Source organism: Camelina sativa, chromosome 12 (genome assembly GCF_030686135.1).
Source record: "Camelina sativa cultivar CO46 ecotype springtype chromosome 12, ASM3068613v1".
Taxonomy (NCBI): Eukaryota; Viridiplantae; Streptophyta; class Magnoliopsida; order Brassicales; family Brassicaceae; genus Camelina; species Camelina sativa.
In genome coordinates this window covers 30,455,051-30,473,995 of record NC_141891.1, presented here as the reverse complement: position 1 = coordinate 30,473,995, position 18,945 = coordinate 30,455,051, and the positions used below count along the sequence as shown (strand labels likewise).

At 35.3% G+C, this 18,945-nt stretch overlaps 2 protein-coding genes and 1 pseudogene across 2 annotated transcripts; 2 read left to right on the top strand and 1 right to left on the bottom strand.

The window, feature by feature from the left end:
- Nucleotides 1-2,355: 2,355 nt before the first annotated feature.
- LOC104733857 (uncharacterized) lies at nucleotides 2,356-5,685 on the top strand. Its single transcript, XM_087478127.1, has 4 exons — nucleotides 2,356-2,573; nucleotides 2,879-3,197; nucleotides 3,284-3,454; nucleotides 3,638-5,685. The coding sequence occupies exons 2-4, from the start codon at nucleotides 2,880-2,882 to the stop codon at nucleotides 5,507-5,509; spliced, it is 2,361 nt and encodes a 786-aa protein (XP_087334253.1). The 5' UTR covers nucleotides 2,356-2,573; nucleotide 2,879; the 3' UTR covers nucleotides 5,510-5,685.
- Nucleotides 5,686-7,084: 1,399 nt separating this feature from the next.
- On the bottom strand, nucleotides 7,085-11,634 carry LOC147931129 (uncharacterized). Its single transcript, XM_087478176.1, has 13 exons — nucleotides 10,708-11,634; nucleotides 10,245-10,610; nucleotides 10,034-10,168; nucleotides 9,867-9,941; nucleotides 9,701-9,775; nucleotides 9,517-9,609; nucleotides 9,235-9,429; nucleotides 9,027-9,157; nucleotides 8,637-8,933; nucleotides 8,264-8,523; nucleotides 8,099-8,177; nucleotides 7,563-7,959; nucleotides 7,085-7,473 (listed from the first exon to the last, which is right to left on the bottom strand). The coding sequence occupies exons 1-8, from the start codon at nucleotides 11,329-11,331 to the stop codon at nucleotides 9,104-9,106; spliced, it is 1,617 nt and encodes a 538-aa protein (XP_087334302.1). The 5' UTR covers nucleotides 11,332-11,634; the 3' UTR covers nucleotides 7,085-7,473; nucleotides 7,563-7,959; nucleotides 8,099-8,177; nucleotides 8,264-8,523; nucleotides 8,637-8,933; nucleotides 9,027-9,103.
- A 3,448-nt stretch (nucleotides 11,635-15,082) lies between these two features.
- Nucleotides 15,083-17,923, top strand: LOC147931128 (uncharacterized; annotated as a pseudogene).
- The last annotated feature ends 1,022 nt before the right edge of the window (nucleotides 17,924-18,945 follow it).

Here is an 18,945-nt window from a genome sequence, read left to right as displayed (position 1 = left end):
TGGTTCAAGAAACTTTTCGAATAAAGAATATATTACATAGAGAGAACTTCGGCTCTGCCCTCCTCCCTTATGGAGAGAATCATGTGTCCAACCTCCTCCACCATGAAGAGAACCTTGGCTCCACCTTCCTCCCTTGGGAAGATAACCTTGCATGCTTCTGACCTCCTCCACCATCGAGAGAACCTTGGCTTTGCCCTCCTCATGTGTGGAGAGAACATATTTACGTCTTTTAGCTATCTCAAAGCGGCATGCTCCGACAACTAATAAAACTAAATGCCCTTTTCCAATGTCACAAAATCTTTTGATAGTAACTAATGTTAAATTTCCCAATGTATTCATGGAAGTTTCTTTGACACATCAAGATGTACGTAGCCTATGTCTCCGAGCTCCTATGGATCTATCAAATACTGTTTATAGTTTTCTAATCTATCTATGTTTGTTGTAAGCTTATGTATGATTAGCCTATTTTATCCAACCATTAGGTGTATTTTTTTACACCTAATTATATTGTATGTTACAAATATATTCTTTATCACCACCTAGGAAAATATCTATATAAACACATTAAGCCAACAATTATACGTCTATTTATTTTCACTTTTGCATAGTTTCTTTAATCACTAAAATTGTCGGTTCAAGAAACTTCTCAAATAAAAAGTATATTACATAGTATACTAATCAATGATGTATCATCTCAATATTGTATGACCAACCATAGAGATAACCTCGGCTCCGCCCTCCTCCCTTATGGAGAGAACCTTGCGTCCAACTTCCTCCAACATAAAGGGGACCGTGGCTCCGCTTTCCTCCCTTGGAGAGATAACCTTGCAGGCGTCGAACCTCTTCCACCATGAAGAGAACCTTGGCTCTGCCTTACTCATGTATGGAGAGAACATGTTCTCGTCTTTTAGCTATCTCAAAGTGGCATGCTCCAACAACCAATAAAACGAAAAGCCCTTTTCTAACGTCACAAAATATTTTGATAGTAACTAATGTTATATTTCTCAATGTATTTGTGGAAGTGTCTTTGACACATCATGATGTAGCCTCTATCTTTGAGTTCCTATGGATCTATCAAAAACGGTTTATGTTTTTCCAATCTATTTATCTATGTTTGTTGTAAGCTTGTGTTTGATTAGTCTATTATATCCAACCATTAGGTTGATGGGGTTCTACTCTTTATATTATTTTGGGATTGAATGAATGGTAACAATTAAGTTTGCATAAAAAAAGTCTATGACCAACAAAAATTACAAAAAAAAAAATTTGACATAATTAAATAAATAACAGAAATTATAAGCACGGTAATATATGAATCTCAAATCATAGATGAAAATATAAATTAAATAAAACAATCTAAAAACACTACAATAAAATTTAAAATACAGTATTAGAAAAGGAAGACGCATATATTAATCTTACATTTTTGTTTGGATCAATATATTAATCTCTTATATATTCCAAACCGAAAAGAGGAAAAAGTAGGAGAAAGTTTTGGTTTAAAAAAATAAGGAAAATTTACCAATAGAACAAAGTTTAAAGCAGTGTTTTTGAATAAATTATTTTGTTAGATGAAAAATGTGAGACGATTTATGTTTATGTAAAAGTGAGTATTTACATTTTTTAGAATTAATAATTAATTGTACATTTTTCATAATCTTTTTTTTTGAATTAATAACTTAAAATTAATAATAAGTAAATAATGTTATAATTTTGAATTTTATGAAATATATAATTTCCTTATAATTATTTTAAAAAAAAACTGTTTAATTTTGTAATTTTTGGATAATTATCTTTTTACAATATTAATATTGTTTAAACATTTTTTTTATTTTTTGTCATTATCTAAAATTTATCCTATTAAACATTAACTTTTACACATGTCAAAATCTCAAATTAATAACTTGACACATGTCAAAATCCTGTTAATGGCTAACTTTCAAAACCCAACTTTATATAATAAGATATATAATCAATAAATTATACTCATAATACAAAATCATAAATTTTTATACAGAAAAATTAAATATAAAAATTGTCCCGTGGTACACCACGGAGTAAATCCTAGTGTTACAGTATTATGTATGTAGACAAAAACATATATTTCTAATTTTTAGTTAATTATAATGACATACATTTAGAGATTTATTTTTCATGATGAATTGTGAAAACCACACGAAACAGTATTTTTGTAGGATTGTGCTTTCGATTTCTCAAAATTTATATGCTTATAATATATATTTTTAAGGTCTAAAATTAGTTTGACTATTATATTTTGTTAATAGTTTTTTGTATTCGAAAAATAACCATTATTATGTAAAGTTTGGTTATTAAAGATTGAGAAATACCCTAGAATGGCACACATTTGGGTTTTTGTTCCAAAACTAGCACACATGCTGGAATGTTCCAAAACTAGCATAATGAGTAATTAATAGAGAGATATATTCTTATTTTAAAAAATTCAAAAAAATCAAAACCCGATCTCTTACATTTCTCTCCGGCGAAGCTTCATGAATTTTCCGATCAGAGATCTTCATTTCTGATCTCAGATTTTCCCGTGAAGCTTTAATCAGGTACTAAATCTGTTGCCTTATCTTTCAATTTCTCTTTCTTCTTCTTCGTTTTTAGAGTTTGAAATTGTTGGGTTATCTTTCTTCTTCTTCGATCGATAGCTTCAATCATTGATTTCAGAGTTTGAAATTGTTGGGTTATCTTTCTTCTTCTTCAATCGATATCTTCAATCATTAATTTCAGAGTTTGAAATTGTTGAGTCCTTTGAATTAAGGAAGAAATTGCGATTTATGGCTCTATATAGATGAATTAGCAGATTCGGTAGTTTTTTTGTTCTGTGATTTTGGTTTTGTTGGCTTGATTGTAGAATGTTGGAGATATACTCTGTCTTTGGTGAGTGGAAAATTAATGACAAGCTTCATTGGAGATTCTTCGTTGATACAAACAAAGGTGGATGTCTTTGTGAAGTTTCTGAGAATATCACTTACAAGGATTTAATGAAGATTGTTTTTGAAGATTTCGGACTTGATGGTCTAGTTAAAGAGATTTCACTCAGCTATGAACTTCCAAAGATGAAATTAATTGTAGAAGATTCTCCTCCTATCTTCATTCGCAATGACCGCCAAGTCTGCACTTTTATCAGGAAGATACAAGAAAATCCTGAGATAGGACGTTTGTGTGTATCGGTAAGTACATGACTTTTACTTTTGTTTTCACTGTAACTTTCTTATACTTAATTCTTCATAGTTTTTTAACTTAATTCTTCTTGTAGGAATTTGATCAATCATTTGGTAGTGATATCTCAGTTTCTAAGCCACTTGGTGATACATGTTCAACCGCTGAAAAAGCAAAGAACAATAATTCATTTGCCTTGCCTGCTGATCGAGATCCTATTCTGATCTCTGCAGGAATTTCACATACGACTGCACATGAAACACACAAGGTTAGTTTCCTTAATATAAGTTTTTAGACAAGATTCATATATGTTTAGGAACCCCTTCCTAAATCACAGAACATGATGAATATCAAGAATTTTAAGGATGAACTACTTAGGAACGGTTCAAGTATAAAGCTATAGTTACTTGCAAATGTTACTTTTCATTTACTAATCTTTTTATTTTTCTAGGAACTTAATCGGTCTATTGGAAGTGATGTTTCTACGACACATAATGATATAGAAATCTCAACAGCTGAAAAAGGAATAGGATCTTTTTTAGAGAATTTGGTTCCTGCTCCAGATCTCTCTCCTATATCTATGGTAGGTTCACATTCAACTCGAGGGGCTGATGATATATATGTGGACAGATATTTCAAGAACAAGGAAGAGTTGATGTTCAAGATGAGAAACTGGGCACTTGAATGGAGGTTTGAGTTCAGAGTTCGATGGTCAAACAAAACGAGAGTTATTTTGGGATGTGTTGATGATAAATGCAGTTGGCAATTGCGTGCGACTAGGCTAAAATCATCTGAATTCTTTATGGTGAAGAAGTATTGTCATGAACACAATTGTGACACAACCCACAGGAATGCCAACCATAGACAAGCAACTGCAAAGTTGCTTGGGAGTTTTTACTGCAACAACTATGGAGAAAAGAAATTTGGTCTCAAACCAAAACAGATTATGGAATTGGCCAGAAAAGATCATGGAGTATACATACCATACAAAAAAGCCTGGAGAGCAAAAGAGGAAGGTCAGAATTTGGTTAGAGGCACTGCTGAGGACAGTTATTTACATCTAGCGAAATGGTTGTACATGGCAAGGGAAAAAAATCCAGGAACAGTTGCTTATCTTGAGTTGGATCCTATGAAGAATTTCAAATACGTATTCATCTCATTTGGCCAGTCGATTAGAGGTTTTTCTTTAATGAGAAGAGTGATTGCTGTTGATGGTACATTCCTAAAAGGAAAGTATAAGGGAACTTTGCTAGCAGCTACTGCACAAGATGGAGATTATCACTTATACCCGATAGCATTTGCCATTGTTGATTCAGAAAATGATATAGCATGGAATTGGTTGTTCAGGTGTTTGCTCACTATCATCCCTGATGCACCAGATTTGGTATTTGTTTCTGACCGTGCTTCATCCATTGAAAAAGCAATCTCAGAATTGTATCCAGCATCCCATCAAGGCATTTGCAATTTTCATCTCAAAAACAACATCAAAGTAAAGTTCAAGAGTAAAAGCTTCATGCCTCTTGTCGAATCAGCAGCTAATGCTTTTACGTTTCATGAGTTTGGAGGTGCTTTTAGGGATATACAGAATTCTAATCCAAAACTGGCCAAGTATTTAGAAGAAGCTGATTTCAGGAAGTGGGCTCGTTGTTATGCACCATCTAACCGCTACAATATTATGACAACCAACATTGCTGAGTCATTGAATTCTATGTTAAAGGATCCTCGGGAGCTGCCAGTGATTTCACTTCTTGAGACAATCAGGATAACCCTTACAACATGGTTTCATGAGCGACGGGAAAAAGCTGCCAAACACAACAAGCGTGCTACACCAAATGTTACAGATAAGATAATATTAAGCTTCAGTAAGGCAATGAAACTAGATGTTTTTCAAGTGGATCAACATGAGTTTGAGGTCAAAGATGATAGGAATAAGTTTGTTGTTCACCTAAAGAACAAGACTTGTACCTGCCGTTTCTTTGACATTGAAAGGATTCTTTGCATTCACGCCATTGTTGCTGCAAAGCGTACAAACATGGATGAATACAAACTGGTTGATCATTTCTATTTGACAGATATTTGGGCTAAAGCATATGCTGAGAGCATTCATCCAAGTGGAGATGTGAAGAATTGGGTATTTCCAGATGCAGTAGCTGAATACTTCTGTGCTCCACCACAAACTAGGATAAAGAGTGGGAGACCGCCAAAGAAGAGAAAGAGATCAGTTGGAGAGTTTGGTGTTCCAGGTTCTAAATCTCAAAATCATAAGTGCAGCAGATGTGGTAATGAAGGACATAATAAAAGTACTTGCAGATTCCCAATATGATGATTTTTATGCATTTGATTTTTTACAATTGTTACTAGATTTATCCAGGAACACTCTACAGATGTATACTTCATAGCATACTGATATTCATAAGACAGTTTCATGAAGGATATCCTGAGATTCAAGGAGTCCTTCCTGAATATTATAATTTTTAAACAAATGTGTTTCTTAATCTCTATTGTGTGTGTGGTGAGTGTTTCTTTGTGGAGTGTATGTGTTTTTTTACCTCAACCCTTCCTAAATACCATTCAGTCTTTACCTAATCCATTCCTAAATATTTCATGTTTCATGTTATATACTAAAGGTGATATCTATTTCCCGAATAACAGGCTTTGGCCTACTGGTTACTCTCCCACTTGCAATTTCACCATGTCTCGTGTTTGATCCTCCGGATGTGCATTTGAGGAATGCCTTCCTGATTTTTTTAAAACCATTCCTAAAATGCCTTAATTGATATTTCCCCATATATACTAAAGGTTATATCTATTTCCCGAATAACAGGCTTTGGCCTACTAGTTACTCTCCCACTTGCAATTTCACCATGTCTCGTGTTCGATCCTCCGGATGTGCATTTGAGGAATGCCTTCCTGATTTTTTTAAAACCATTCCTAAAATGCCTTAATTGATATTTCCCCATATATACTAAAGGTTATATCTATTTCCCGAATAACAGGCTTTGGCCTACTGGTTACTCTCCCACTTGCAATTTCACCATATCTCGTGTTTGATCCTCCAGATGTGCATTTGAGGAATGCCTTCCTGATTTTTTTAAAACCATTCCTAAAATGCCTTAATTGATATTTCGCCATATATACTAAAGGTTATATCTATTTCCCGAATAACAAGCTTTGGCCTACTAGTTACTCTCCCACTTGCAATTTCACCATGTCTCGTGTTCGATCCTCCGGATGTACATTTGAGGAACGCCTTCCTGGTTTTTTTAAAACCATTCCTAAAATGCCTTAATTGATATTTCCCCATATATACTAAAGGTTATATCTATTCCCGGAATAACAGGCTTTGGCCTATTGGTTACTCTCCCACTTGCAATTTCACCATGTCTCGTGTTCGATCCTCCGGATGTACATTTGAGGAATGCCTTCCTGATTTTTTTAAAACCATTCCTAAAATGCCTTAATTGATATTTCCCCATATATACTAAAGGTTATATCTATTTCCCGAATAATAGGCTTTGGCCTACTGGTTACTCTCCCACTTGCAATTTCACCATGTCTCGTGTTCGATCCTCCGGATGTGCATTTGAGGAATGCCTTCCTGATTTTTTTAAAACCATTCCTAAAATGCCTTAACTGATATTTCCCCATATATACTAAAGGTTATATCTATTTCCCGAATAACAGGCTTTGGCCTACTGGTTACTCTCCCACTTGCAATTTCACCATGTCTTGTGTTTAATCCTTCGGATGTGCATTTGAGGAATGCCATACTTGTTTTATATTTTTTGAGGAAAGCCATCCTGATTTACTATAAACCCTTCCTAAATAACTTTCATTCTTTCCCTAATCAGTACAAATACCATCCAAAATAAGAAAAGTTTCACAAAACACACCATTTACTAAGTATCTTTAACATTTAAATCATAATCCCAAAACACACAACATATGATTCCAATAAATCCATTGTAAACTTATAAATCCAAAGAAAAGTCTACCATCTAAAAACAAAAAATCAACCTCTAAACATCTCAATCTTCTTAAGAATGATATCATGATAGATATCAAAACATAACTTGGCTCTAATATCTTCTGAAACCTTTTCATGATGCTTACTCATCATCTCTTCTACGCCCATTGAGTGGCATTCCACCATTTTGAGGATGAATAATCCACAGTTTGCTTCACTCTTAATGCGACGAAAGTACTTCTTAGGGCATAAGACTTTAAATGGAGACAGATCAACTGTTCCTCTGTTTCTTTCAGTGCCTAAGAGATAAGGTATCATCTCTGCAATACACACAAATAGTTATCGGTAATATATCATAAGCATAAGATTCACATCATAATCAAATTATCATAATCAAATAAGTTCTTACCTGCAATTGGCTTAACATGAGTTTCCACCAAGTCACCTTTACTCTCATGAGTTCGACAATCAAAAACAGTAATCTTCCTGGACTTGAAGCTTATTTCCATACCAATGAACTGTTTGTATTTAGAGTTATAGGCAGTACCATAAACTCCCTCGAGATCCTGCCACTTCTCAGTAGGATGACAAACCGAAGGCAACTTCCCACTCACAATATCAGTGACTTCTTTTGGAAACACATGTTGTGATTTAAAGTTATCCTCCTTGAAACTGAAGTATCCAGCTTTCAAATTTGAAAAGAAGTCTGGCCTCACAAAGGTTGATTTCGGAAGTCTCTTGTTGTGAAAATAAATGGGATCCTTGTTTCTTCTCAACCAAAGTAATCCCAAAGCTGCATCAATATGCTACATTAAAAAAAAAGAAAAAGACTTTTAGTGTATTAGGAGATATAGACACGATAATATTTGATAATCTGACATTCAGGATAGGATTCATGAATCCACCCAACACAAAAGAAACTGAAACAAAATTTGTGAGCAGTACCGTTTCTTGCAATTTCTTCTCTGGTCTTCCCAGCAAATGTATCCAATGTGAGGTTAATGGTTCTGTATCCGTTATTACCCTGGAATTATCAAAAAACATTCTCTTATACTTGGATAAAAACTTAATTTTTAAAGTTGACAAGAATTGTTAAAACGTCACACTAACCCTGTTCTGATATTTGAGCTCTTCCAAGAATTCAATTCTTCAATATCATTGAAAGATGGAGACAGGAAAGGGTTGAACATTGGAAGAATAGCAGATGTGGCAGGGTTTCATGGTGCTTTATATGGAGTAATGGTTGAAAATGATGGAGTTGTGAGCCGATTGCTTCGCCTTGGAACATGCTTCTCACCTCCACCATCAACTCTTTGCTTCTTTCTTGGAATAACAATTTTATCTTTCTTATCCAGCTTTCTCTTTTTTTCCTGAAATCAAGATGTAACAAAGAAACGTGTTTATGAATGTCCTCTTTGTACTTTTTACAAAAATCAGCAATGATACATACAAAACAAACAAGAACTGAATTAAATTGACATACCTCAGGTGAACTAAAACATTTAAGATCAAATGATGGTCCTTCGTCTTGTGGATTCTGTTTGTCTTCTTATTCATCATCACCATCATTTGGGCTCACTCCTTCTGGTACATGATCTTCTTCTTTATCAAGACCATCATTTAGATTCTCACCTTCCTGAGGAAGGTTCACTTCATCATCACCTTCCTGAGGAACGTTCACTTCATCATCACCTTCTTGAGGAAGGTTTACTTCATCATCACCTTCCTGAGGAAGGTTCTCTTCATCATCACCTTCCTGAGGAAGGTTCTCATCATCACCCTACAAGCAAAACACGTTTTAAAACCTTTTTTAGCTTAAGAAGACTTTCCTACAAAATTAAATAACAGGAAAAAGTTGTATAATAAATCTTACATCAACAGCTGAATCGAGCTTCTGGGTCATCTCCTCAGTTTGGTTTATCTCCTCAATGATGGTATTGATCTTTTCGGTTAACTCCTCCGTTGGGTTAACTCCTCCGTTTTGTTTTCCCTTGGAGTAAAGAACTGGATATGAATTATTTCATTTGTCAATATAATGTGTTAGAATACTTTTAAAAACTTTTAAGAATCATTTCATTTACCTCAGTAGTTAAAACTTCTGGATTTGGTTCACTTTCATTCTCTCTATCGAAGAACCGAATTTGGTCTTTTCCAAAAAATTCTTCTTTCTTTGATTTGTCCATCAAAACACTGATTCCGTTTTCAAGGATTGCCTTCACTTTTCCTTTGCTCCTTTTGTTCTCATACCTAACTTCAACTTCTTGCAGCAATTGTATCTGGAAAAAAACATTAGAAGCTTTTAATACGTTGATTAAGAATACTTCCCCTATCATTCAAAATACAAGTACCAAACCAATTCTTACCTCCTTAGTAATCTGAGTCTCAGAAGTCAGAGCCACATGCACTGTTTTTTGTTCAGCGGTAGACCTGTTAGATGGTCGGATCCAATCACCACACTGCAAATATAAATGTTTTTAGGAAGCTTTAGTGCATAATTAAGAATACTTTCCCTAATATTCAAACTACAAATAAGAAACAGATTCTTACCTCCTTAGGAATCTGAGTCTCAGATGTATATTGTTCAGTGGGAGAATTGTTAGTCGGACGGATCCCATCACCACTCTGCAAATACAAATCGTTTTAGGAAGCATTAGTACATAATTAAGACTACTTTCCCTAAATTTTAATTTACAAGTAAGAAACAAATTCTTACCTCCGTAGGAATCTGAGAGTCACATGTATATTGTTCAGTGGTAGGATTGTTAGTCGTATGGATCCCATCACCACTCTGCAAATACAAATCGTTTTTATGAAGCATTAGTACATAATTAAGACTACTTTCCCTAAAATTTAATATACAAGTAAGAAACAAATTCTTACCTCCGTAGGAATCTCAGTGTCAGAAACTTGAGTCACATTATCTGTACTTTGTTCAGCGCTTGGAGAACTGGGGAATGTAGGGTTTGTAGTTGGAGAACTGGCAAATGGAGACATTCCACTATCTTGGTGTTGCTCCTACAACACAAAACGAAAACGGTTACCAGTTGATAAAGAGGAAGCTGGAAGTTGATTAAAAAAAAAAATGTTTTACCTGATCGTCTGTATTGGTAGGTTTATATTTTCCCAGACTCTCCTCTATTTTTGATAACCGGCAATTGATATCTCTGAACCCATCCGTAACCATGTTGTAAAGTTTATCTAGCTTCTCCATTAGTGACTCTCCAGAAGAGGATGGCTTTAGTGTCTCCTTGTTACGTAACTGGTAAGAATTCCTAGCAATATCTTCCATCACTGCACCAACATCCAATGCTCTTTTTCTCCAGTCTTCAAGTGTCAATTTGTATCCCTTGTTCAGTACATCTGTTAACATACTCAAATCTTGATCAGGAGTGTCTTCCAAGAAGACTGTATCTTCTGTATCATCGGGTATTGATGGTAATATGTGAATAACCTTGAGCTGCACACAGTAAATATTTGAAAATGATATTAGTTCTTCTTACGATCGTGATTATATTTTAAAACGATTTAGTCCTAAATTAAAGAGAATAACTTACATGGTTTGATGCTTCAATGTTCTCCACTTGAGCAATCGATGGATTAACTGTACGTGTGTATTTTTCACAGAGATATGCTGATGGTCGCTCAATTACACTCAATGTGCTGAAAGATGACTTTAACATAGGAACAGACTCTAGAATCCATAAGTGCAGTGCCAACGGATATCCATGTAAGTCATATTTTTGCTTCATCAGATTTGATGGGACATTCTTCTTTACTGACTTAATCAGAAGATTATAAGCATCTTTCCCCCACGGATAATTAGCCAAGACATCCAAATGCTGAGCTCTCTTAAGGTTTTTTGCAGGAAGCTTGTTACCTCTGTACTTCTGAAAGAAGATGCATTCGATAAGGATCAGCATCGCAAGAGAGTATCTTTCATCTCCTGCCTCTGGATCAGTTCCTTGTAGAATATCCAAAACATCTTCATATGTGTGAGCATCTTCAGTGTTAGCCCAATCATAACGATTCTGCTGTTGATCTTCATTAGCTCCCCATTCAGTGCATTTCAATCCAGTGACCATATGGAATTCTCTTATTGAGAATCTCATTAGTTCATTTTCCTTTGATACCTTTAAACTTCTGCTCAGAAAACAGTGCACCATCTTCCCAGACATCATCAGTCCTCTGTTGATAACCTTCAAAATTGGTCCCAGGAACGAATTCTTGATCCTCTCATACTCCGCGACTGAGAGGATGCTCTTTACTTGTATGACAGCATCGTAGTTTGGAAACTGGTTTATCTTCACATCTGATCTTGGTTCCTCTCCTATGTTGAATCAAAGTTCAGGAAGCTTTATATCTATAGGGAAAGAATCACCCATATCCTGCAACATATAAAAGAAAGAGAAGAAATGCATATCATATCAGGAAAGTGATCCTAAATTATATAGATGCTTTCATGAACTTTAAAAAAACTTAGCATCTGACTGTAAAGATGAAATGCATATTATATCAGGAAAGTGATCCTAAATTATATAAAAAACTAGCATCTGACTGTAAAGATGAAACGCATATCATATCAGGAAAGTGATCCTAAATTATATAGATGCTTTCATAAATTTTTTTAAAAACTAGCATCTGACTAAATTATGCTTTCACTAAATGGATTCATATGCATTCACTAATCACTGAAACTCTAGCAATTAGAAACCGTATACCAAACTTAACTGTGCTAAAGGGATCGAAAAATATGAGAAAGCAGTAATGGAGTAACCATGGAGGAAATGTGAGTAAACTTGTCAACAAACAAACTTGAAATTCGATTGCTTTATCACTAATGAGATGAATAGGGTTACCAGAAGCTGCAAAACACATAATATCACACATAATCACACATAAATCACACAATTTCTTCAAAGGAAGACTTACTTGCTCTGGATTAGGACTTCCTTCCTCAATGTATACTTGTCTTCCACCCAAGTATATAGGAGAAGCCTATTACACAAAACGGAAACAGATAAGAACAAAGTGAAACAGGAACAAAAGATCACAATTTAATCTAGTGAGGTAACTGTTGAATATATCTTAGACCCGAAAACTGAAATAATCTACAACAAAAACTCAAAAACTCAAAAACAACAAGAATTGAATTTTAACCCACAAGAATCTTACTTAATTTTCCATCGAATTGATTTAGGGTTTAAGAAAATCAAAATTAGACAAAATCCGATTTGATTATCAAGAAATAAAGTCAAGAAATATAATCCGATTTGAAATTCGATTGCTTTGATCACTAACCCTATCAATTTACACAAAATCAAACACATAACCACTCAACCCTATCAAATTTGCATCCAACTGATTTAGGTTTTAAAAAAATTCAAAATTAAACACACATAAACACAGCCAAAAAGAACCGCAAATCGAAATATGTTGAGATAATGGTGGTTACCTTTTAATTTCTAACCACGACGAGAAGAAGAGATGAAGCGTTTTGGGTTTTTGTTGCGAAGAGGAAACTGAGAAGATGGTTTATACGGCGACGCGAATCAAACGGTTGATAGCACGGAACGGCGGGACAACAATAGCGACGACATACAGCGAGGAGATAGGTTGGTAAAGCGGCGAGCCTCCGGTAACCACCGTATCAGATTTTTGGAATGTGGCGACGAAAAGAGATGAAGAAGAAGTTGATTTCGATATCGTGGGCTTTGAAATATTTTTGAGTAAAATAAAACTGGGCTTTAGTTTTTGTTAGCCCAATCATTTTTGCTAATTTGAGTAAATAAAACTTTGTGCTAATTTTGTCATTTTTAAGAATCAATGCTAACTTTGGAACAAAAACTAAAATGTGTGCCATTTTTGTCAATTGCCCTTAAAGATTAGTAGTTGTGAAAGTAAAATGTAGTGTTATATATATGTATATTAGCTTTCTTACTTTGTATATTTTAATTAAGTTTCACATTTGCATAACTTAGAAATTTGAAATTATAAAAAAGTAAAGATAATGATACTTTGTATGTTGCAAATAATTTATCGTATAAAATGTGTTTTCAATATTACAAATAATATAACCCAGCAAACTTAAAATAACCGGCTTAGATTATTTGTGGCCTCAATATATATTGTGCGACGGCTCTGCATGCAATGGTAGGGATTCTCTTAGATTTTCTAGAAATTCTTGATGATCAAGTTTAAAAGATATTCAAGTAGAAGATTTTGGAGATAGTAGATCAGGCATATATATATATGCTTCTTATATACTAAATAATAAACAAAAGATATGTAACAAAAAGAATTAAAATCTTTACAATTAAGATTCATATACATATATGGAAAGACGAAATTCACGTACTTAGTTATGGCATTTATATATCCTTGTATACTAGGTAGTAACCTGTGCTATAGCACGGGCCAAAATGTTTATTATGACTTGAAATTATTAATACAATTCATTAAATACAGTCTGCAGTGGTGCGGTTTAAAGATAATAGAAAGAAAACCGCTGCCTTCCAACTGCGGACCATTTTTATTTTTATGTACAAATAAACTTGGTCCTTCCAGGCCTGCTGGCAGGCCTGTTTTTGGGACGGTCTAAACCGCTGACGGATTTGGCGGCCCTGACCGCAGTCACCATTCAGACCCTAAGATTGACATAGACACCTTTCCGTTCTTATATAATTAAATATGGCCTCTAGCCTCCACTCGAAGGTATCTAATAAACAACTTTCTTCATTTTCCTGTAGTAGCAGTAGTATATGTAGTCTTAATATTATGTTATTATAAATGTATAAATATTTTTTTAAAATTGTAAATTTTTAAGCTTGGAAAATTAGATTAAACCAAATTTATAACGAATATAACGAATGTGCCTATTTTACTGAATAATTAATAAAATATAATAGTAGGATTTCAAAGATAAAACGTATGTGTGAATCACATTAAGTAAACGAAACTAAATATGTCTATAAGAATGATAAAAAGTATTTTGTGGATTACATATAAAAATAAGGATTTAGAAATTTATTATAACGTGAAATTAAATAGGAAACCCTGCAAAAATATATATATATATATATATATATATATATATGATCAAATAATTAAATGGAAGAACAAATCAATTTAATTGAAAAAATGGAAACAAAGTAAAAACAGAGTCTTACGAAGTTATGCATTTTTGTGGATCAAATATTTTGGAAAATCTCTTTGAAGACGACATTCCTTGTTTTCTTTCACACATATTATCCGAAATCATTTAGCTGAACAATTAAAGCAAAATGCGATTTGTGCAATCGGTTTCTAACTTTGCAATTAAAACCGACCCGACACAAATATAGGATGATACAAATTTGTACTTCAAAAAAGTTAAGATAGATATTTGTATTCCCAAAATACCACAATCACTCCAAATGACTTTTATTGATTTATAATAATACAAAACATATAACTTAGTTCTAGTTTGTATTATTTTCGGAAAAAAACTATCTATCGTTATATTTTGAAAAACAAAATTAAGAATGATATTTTTGAAAAAGAAAAACCATTTTAGTGATATTATGAGAATTATTTTAGTGATATTATGAGAATTATAAAACAAAATGTGTTTTATAACGGTATGCCTTTGATATTTTTATCAATCGATAATTTTTAAAGATGTAATTTTCAGTAAAAGATCATAGGAGTTTTTTTTTAAGAGATTGAACATAATACTCATTTTTTTTTAAGGGAAAAATGTCAGTTAAATCATGAACTTACACAAAAACACCAATTAAACCCTGAACTTTCCCTAAGGCCATTTAAATCATCCAATTTTGTTGTCAAATCTAATTAAACATCACAATTAACCCCTGAACTTTCCCTAAGGTTATTTCGTTTGTTGGAGAAAGAGTTGAAGATCCACCGCGAGACGAATCAAATAGTCTAATTATGTATGAAGCTCCAAAGGACGAGGTCGAAGGAGTTGCAGCTTCGGAGGCTGAGGTCAAAGGAGTTGGAGCTGTAGAAGTTGAGGTCAGAGAAGGATTTGGTGCTTCGGAGGCTGAGCTCGAAGGAGTTGGAGCTGTAGAGGTTGAGGTAATCGACGGAGTTGGAGCTTCGGAGGCTGATGTCGAAGGAATTGGAGCTGTAGAGGTTGAGGTAATCGAAGGAGTTGGAGCTTCGGAGGCTGATGTCGAAGGAATTGGAGCTGTAGAGGTTGAGGTCAGAGAAGGATTTGGTGCTCAAGAAGTTGTATCAGAGGCTGTTGTTGCCGGTGATAAAGGTCAAGCTAAAAAACGGCGTCGAAAGCAGAAGAAAAGAAGCGGTGAAGACGAGGCTATTGAGCCTGAAGTGGAGCATGAAGTGGAGCACGACAGTGAAGATGACTGTGTGGCATATGATGATGACGACTTCGATGATGTTGATGATGGAGTTGGTGGTGAAGATAACAAAATGCAGGGTGGGGAAGAAGATAACGAAACGAAGGGTGTGGAAGAAGATGTTAACGCGAACATTGCAGACGACTTCCCAGAGGCTGTTAGAGGAATAGAAGATGGTTCTGATTCTGACAGCGGTGATGATATCTGGGACGATGACAAAATTCCAGATCCTTTGTCATCTGATGACGAAGACGAGGTCCAAGACAAAGAAGATGGAGGTCATAGAGATGTTGACGATCCAGAGGGTTTGTTAGCAGTGGAGAAAACGTACAACTCTCCTGAAGAATTCAAGCTTGCATTGTTGATGTACTCGTTAAAGACAAGGTACGATATTAAACTCTATAGGTCTCAAGCTTTGATAGTTGGTGCGAAGTGTTGTTATGTGGATGATGATGGTTTGAGATGTCCTTGGAGAGTCTATTGTTCATATGAGAAGAGGAAGCATAAGATGCAGATAAAAGTATATGTCAATGAGCATATATGTGTGAGGTCAGGCTATTCGAAGATGTTGAATCGGTCTACAATCACTTTTTTGTTTGAGGAAAGGCTGAGATTGAATCCAAAGATTACTAAAAACGAGATGGCTGCTGAGATACAAAGGGAGTATAAGTTGGAGGTGACTCCAGATCAGTGTGCAAAGGCAAAGACTAAAGTTATGAAAGCAAAAAGGGCTAGTCATGAATCCCAATTTGTGCGTATATGGGATTATCAAGCAGAGGTTTTGCAGCAAAATAAAGAGTCCGAATTTGAGATTGAGACAATCCCAGGGCCAGTAGTTGGAAGCAAGCAGAGGTGCTTTAGGTTATATATTTGTTTTAAATCACTGAAAGAATCTTGGAAAGAAACATGTAGACCTATCATAGGGTTGGATGGAGCATTCCTAAAGTGGGATATAAAATGTCATATTCTAGCTGTTGTTGGTAGAGATGGAGATAATAGAATTGTTCCTCTTGCTTGGGCAGTTGTAGAAATAGAAAATGATGATAATTGGGATTGGTTTGTGAGACATCTTGCTGCAAGTTTGGGTCTTCATACAATGAGGAATATCGCCCTCATTTCAGATAAACAATCAGTGAGTCTACTATTAGTATATTTTAAGTGTCATTTATACTATACAATCGATGCTAGGTCTAACAAATGTTACTTTTTTCAGGGCTTGGTCAAAGCTATCCATAGCATCCTGCCACATGCTGAGCATCGACAGTGTGCTAAACACATAATGGAGAACTGGAAAAGAGACAGCCACGATCAACAACTACAACGGATTTTTTGGAAAATAGCACGCAGCTGCACCACAGGAAAGTTTAATGATCGTATGGCAGAACTAAAAGCTTACAATCCTCAAGCTTACGCATCCCTGCATCTTACTAATCCACTTACCTGAAGCAGAGCTTTCTTTAGGATTGGTACTCTCTGCAATGACAACCTCAACAATCTGAGTGAGTCTTTTAATAGAACCATAAGACAGGCAAGGAAGAAGCCTTTATTGGATATGCTAGAGGACATAAGGAGGCAATGCATGGTTAGAAATGCAAAGCGCTTTGTCATAGCTGACCGGATGAAGACACGGTTCAGAAAGAGAGCTCATGCGGAGATTGAAAAAATGATAGCTGGGGCAGGAGCTTTCCAGAGATATATGGCAAGACGCAACATTCATGAGGTATATCAGAATGGTGTTGGCTATAGTGTTGATATGAATGAGAGAACTTGTGGTTGCAGGAAGTGGCAAATGGTTGGAATCCCTTGTGTTCATGTTGCATGTGTGATAATAGAAAAGAGAGAAAAGGTGGAGGACTATGTTAATGCTTGTTACACAAGGATAAGGTGGAGAGAGACATACATGGATGGTATTAGGCCTGTCCAAGGGATGCAATTGTGGCCTAGATTGAATAGGCTGGCTGTATTGCCACCACCATGGAGAAGAGGGAACCCAGGAAGGCCGTCTAACTATGCAAGGAGGAAAGGAAGAAATGAATCTTCATCTTCGTCAAATAAGATGTCACGGGAAAAGAGGGTCATGACATGCTCTAAGTGCTTCCAACAAGGGCACAACAAGCATGGCTGCAAAAATCCTACTGTGGTTGCAAGTGCACCAAAGAGACCAAGAGGTCGACCAAGGAAAAACCAAGAACCACAAGAGCCAACGGTTGGGTCACAAGCTCAGCAAGGATCCCAAGGACCAGTTGTTGGGTCACAAGCTCAGCAAGGATCCCAAGGACCAGCGGTTGGGTCACAAGCTCAACAAGGATCCCAAGGACCAGCGGTTGGGTCACAAGCTCAACAAGGATCCCAAAGACAAGAAGAGCAAGGAGTTGGTCGATATGCATCATGGTTTCAGTGTTCCTCCTAGATTATCTTTATGAATGAATTGTTACTTTGTTTGGTTTGAGTGTTCATGAATGCTGCTTTGTTGTTGTGTGGACCAAATGTTTTTCATTAGGTTTGTTTGTATTTGTCTTCTTTGGGTAGTGTGTTGAACGTGGATCGATGTTATGGTTCAACTAGTTGTGTGAACTAAATGTTTTCATTATGAATGCTTTTTGTTTTCAACCTCCTTTTTGTTTTGTGAAACTCATATCATTACCAAATACACAATACAAAGACACACAACATCCTACACCAAAGACAGAACACAAAGACACTAGTAACCAAGAACAAATGTTCCTTATAGTAACACAAAGGCATACCAAGCACAATATCATCAATTTCTATTTCTTAAGTTCTCTTTTGCTATACATTGCATCTTCCTTCAATTCTTCAATCCGAGTCTTTAACCCATCAATTTCGACAGCAACCTCAGATCTTGCATTGCTTATCTCATTGTTAATAATGGAGATTTTCGGTAATGCTTCTACATACTCTTCGTACACACTTTCTTCCACCCACTTAAACAAATGCTCCTACAATCGTTAATTAATTAACTTTTATCACAGAAAGCTAGAAAACACAAATTCATTACAAAATTAGTTACTTACATTTCCTCTGGTTGGACAACGAAAGTAAGGTCTTCCTGGGTCTTGCTTCATACTCGATGTGTAGATGGCAACATCTAAGCCGCAATGACACTTTGTTGGAAAACCATGGCAACCCTGTCCTCTGTTCTCACAACTTGATTATCCAAAATTGCAACTCATATCTCAAAATCATGAAGAAGAGAAGGTGAAGAGAGGATGATGCAAAATCGATTTCCGGTTTTAGGGATTTTTCCCAATTTGACTTGGAAATTTGGGGATTAGGTTTTGCAGCAAAATAAGATTCAGGAACAAAAGAACGTCGTTTTATTCTAACGGGTTAATTTAAGAGACGTTAACGGTGTTAAACGGAGGTTAGTTCTTCTATTACCCAATTTTCGCGATGTGTAATTTAGCATTT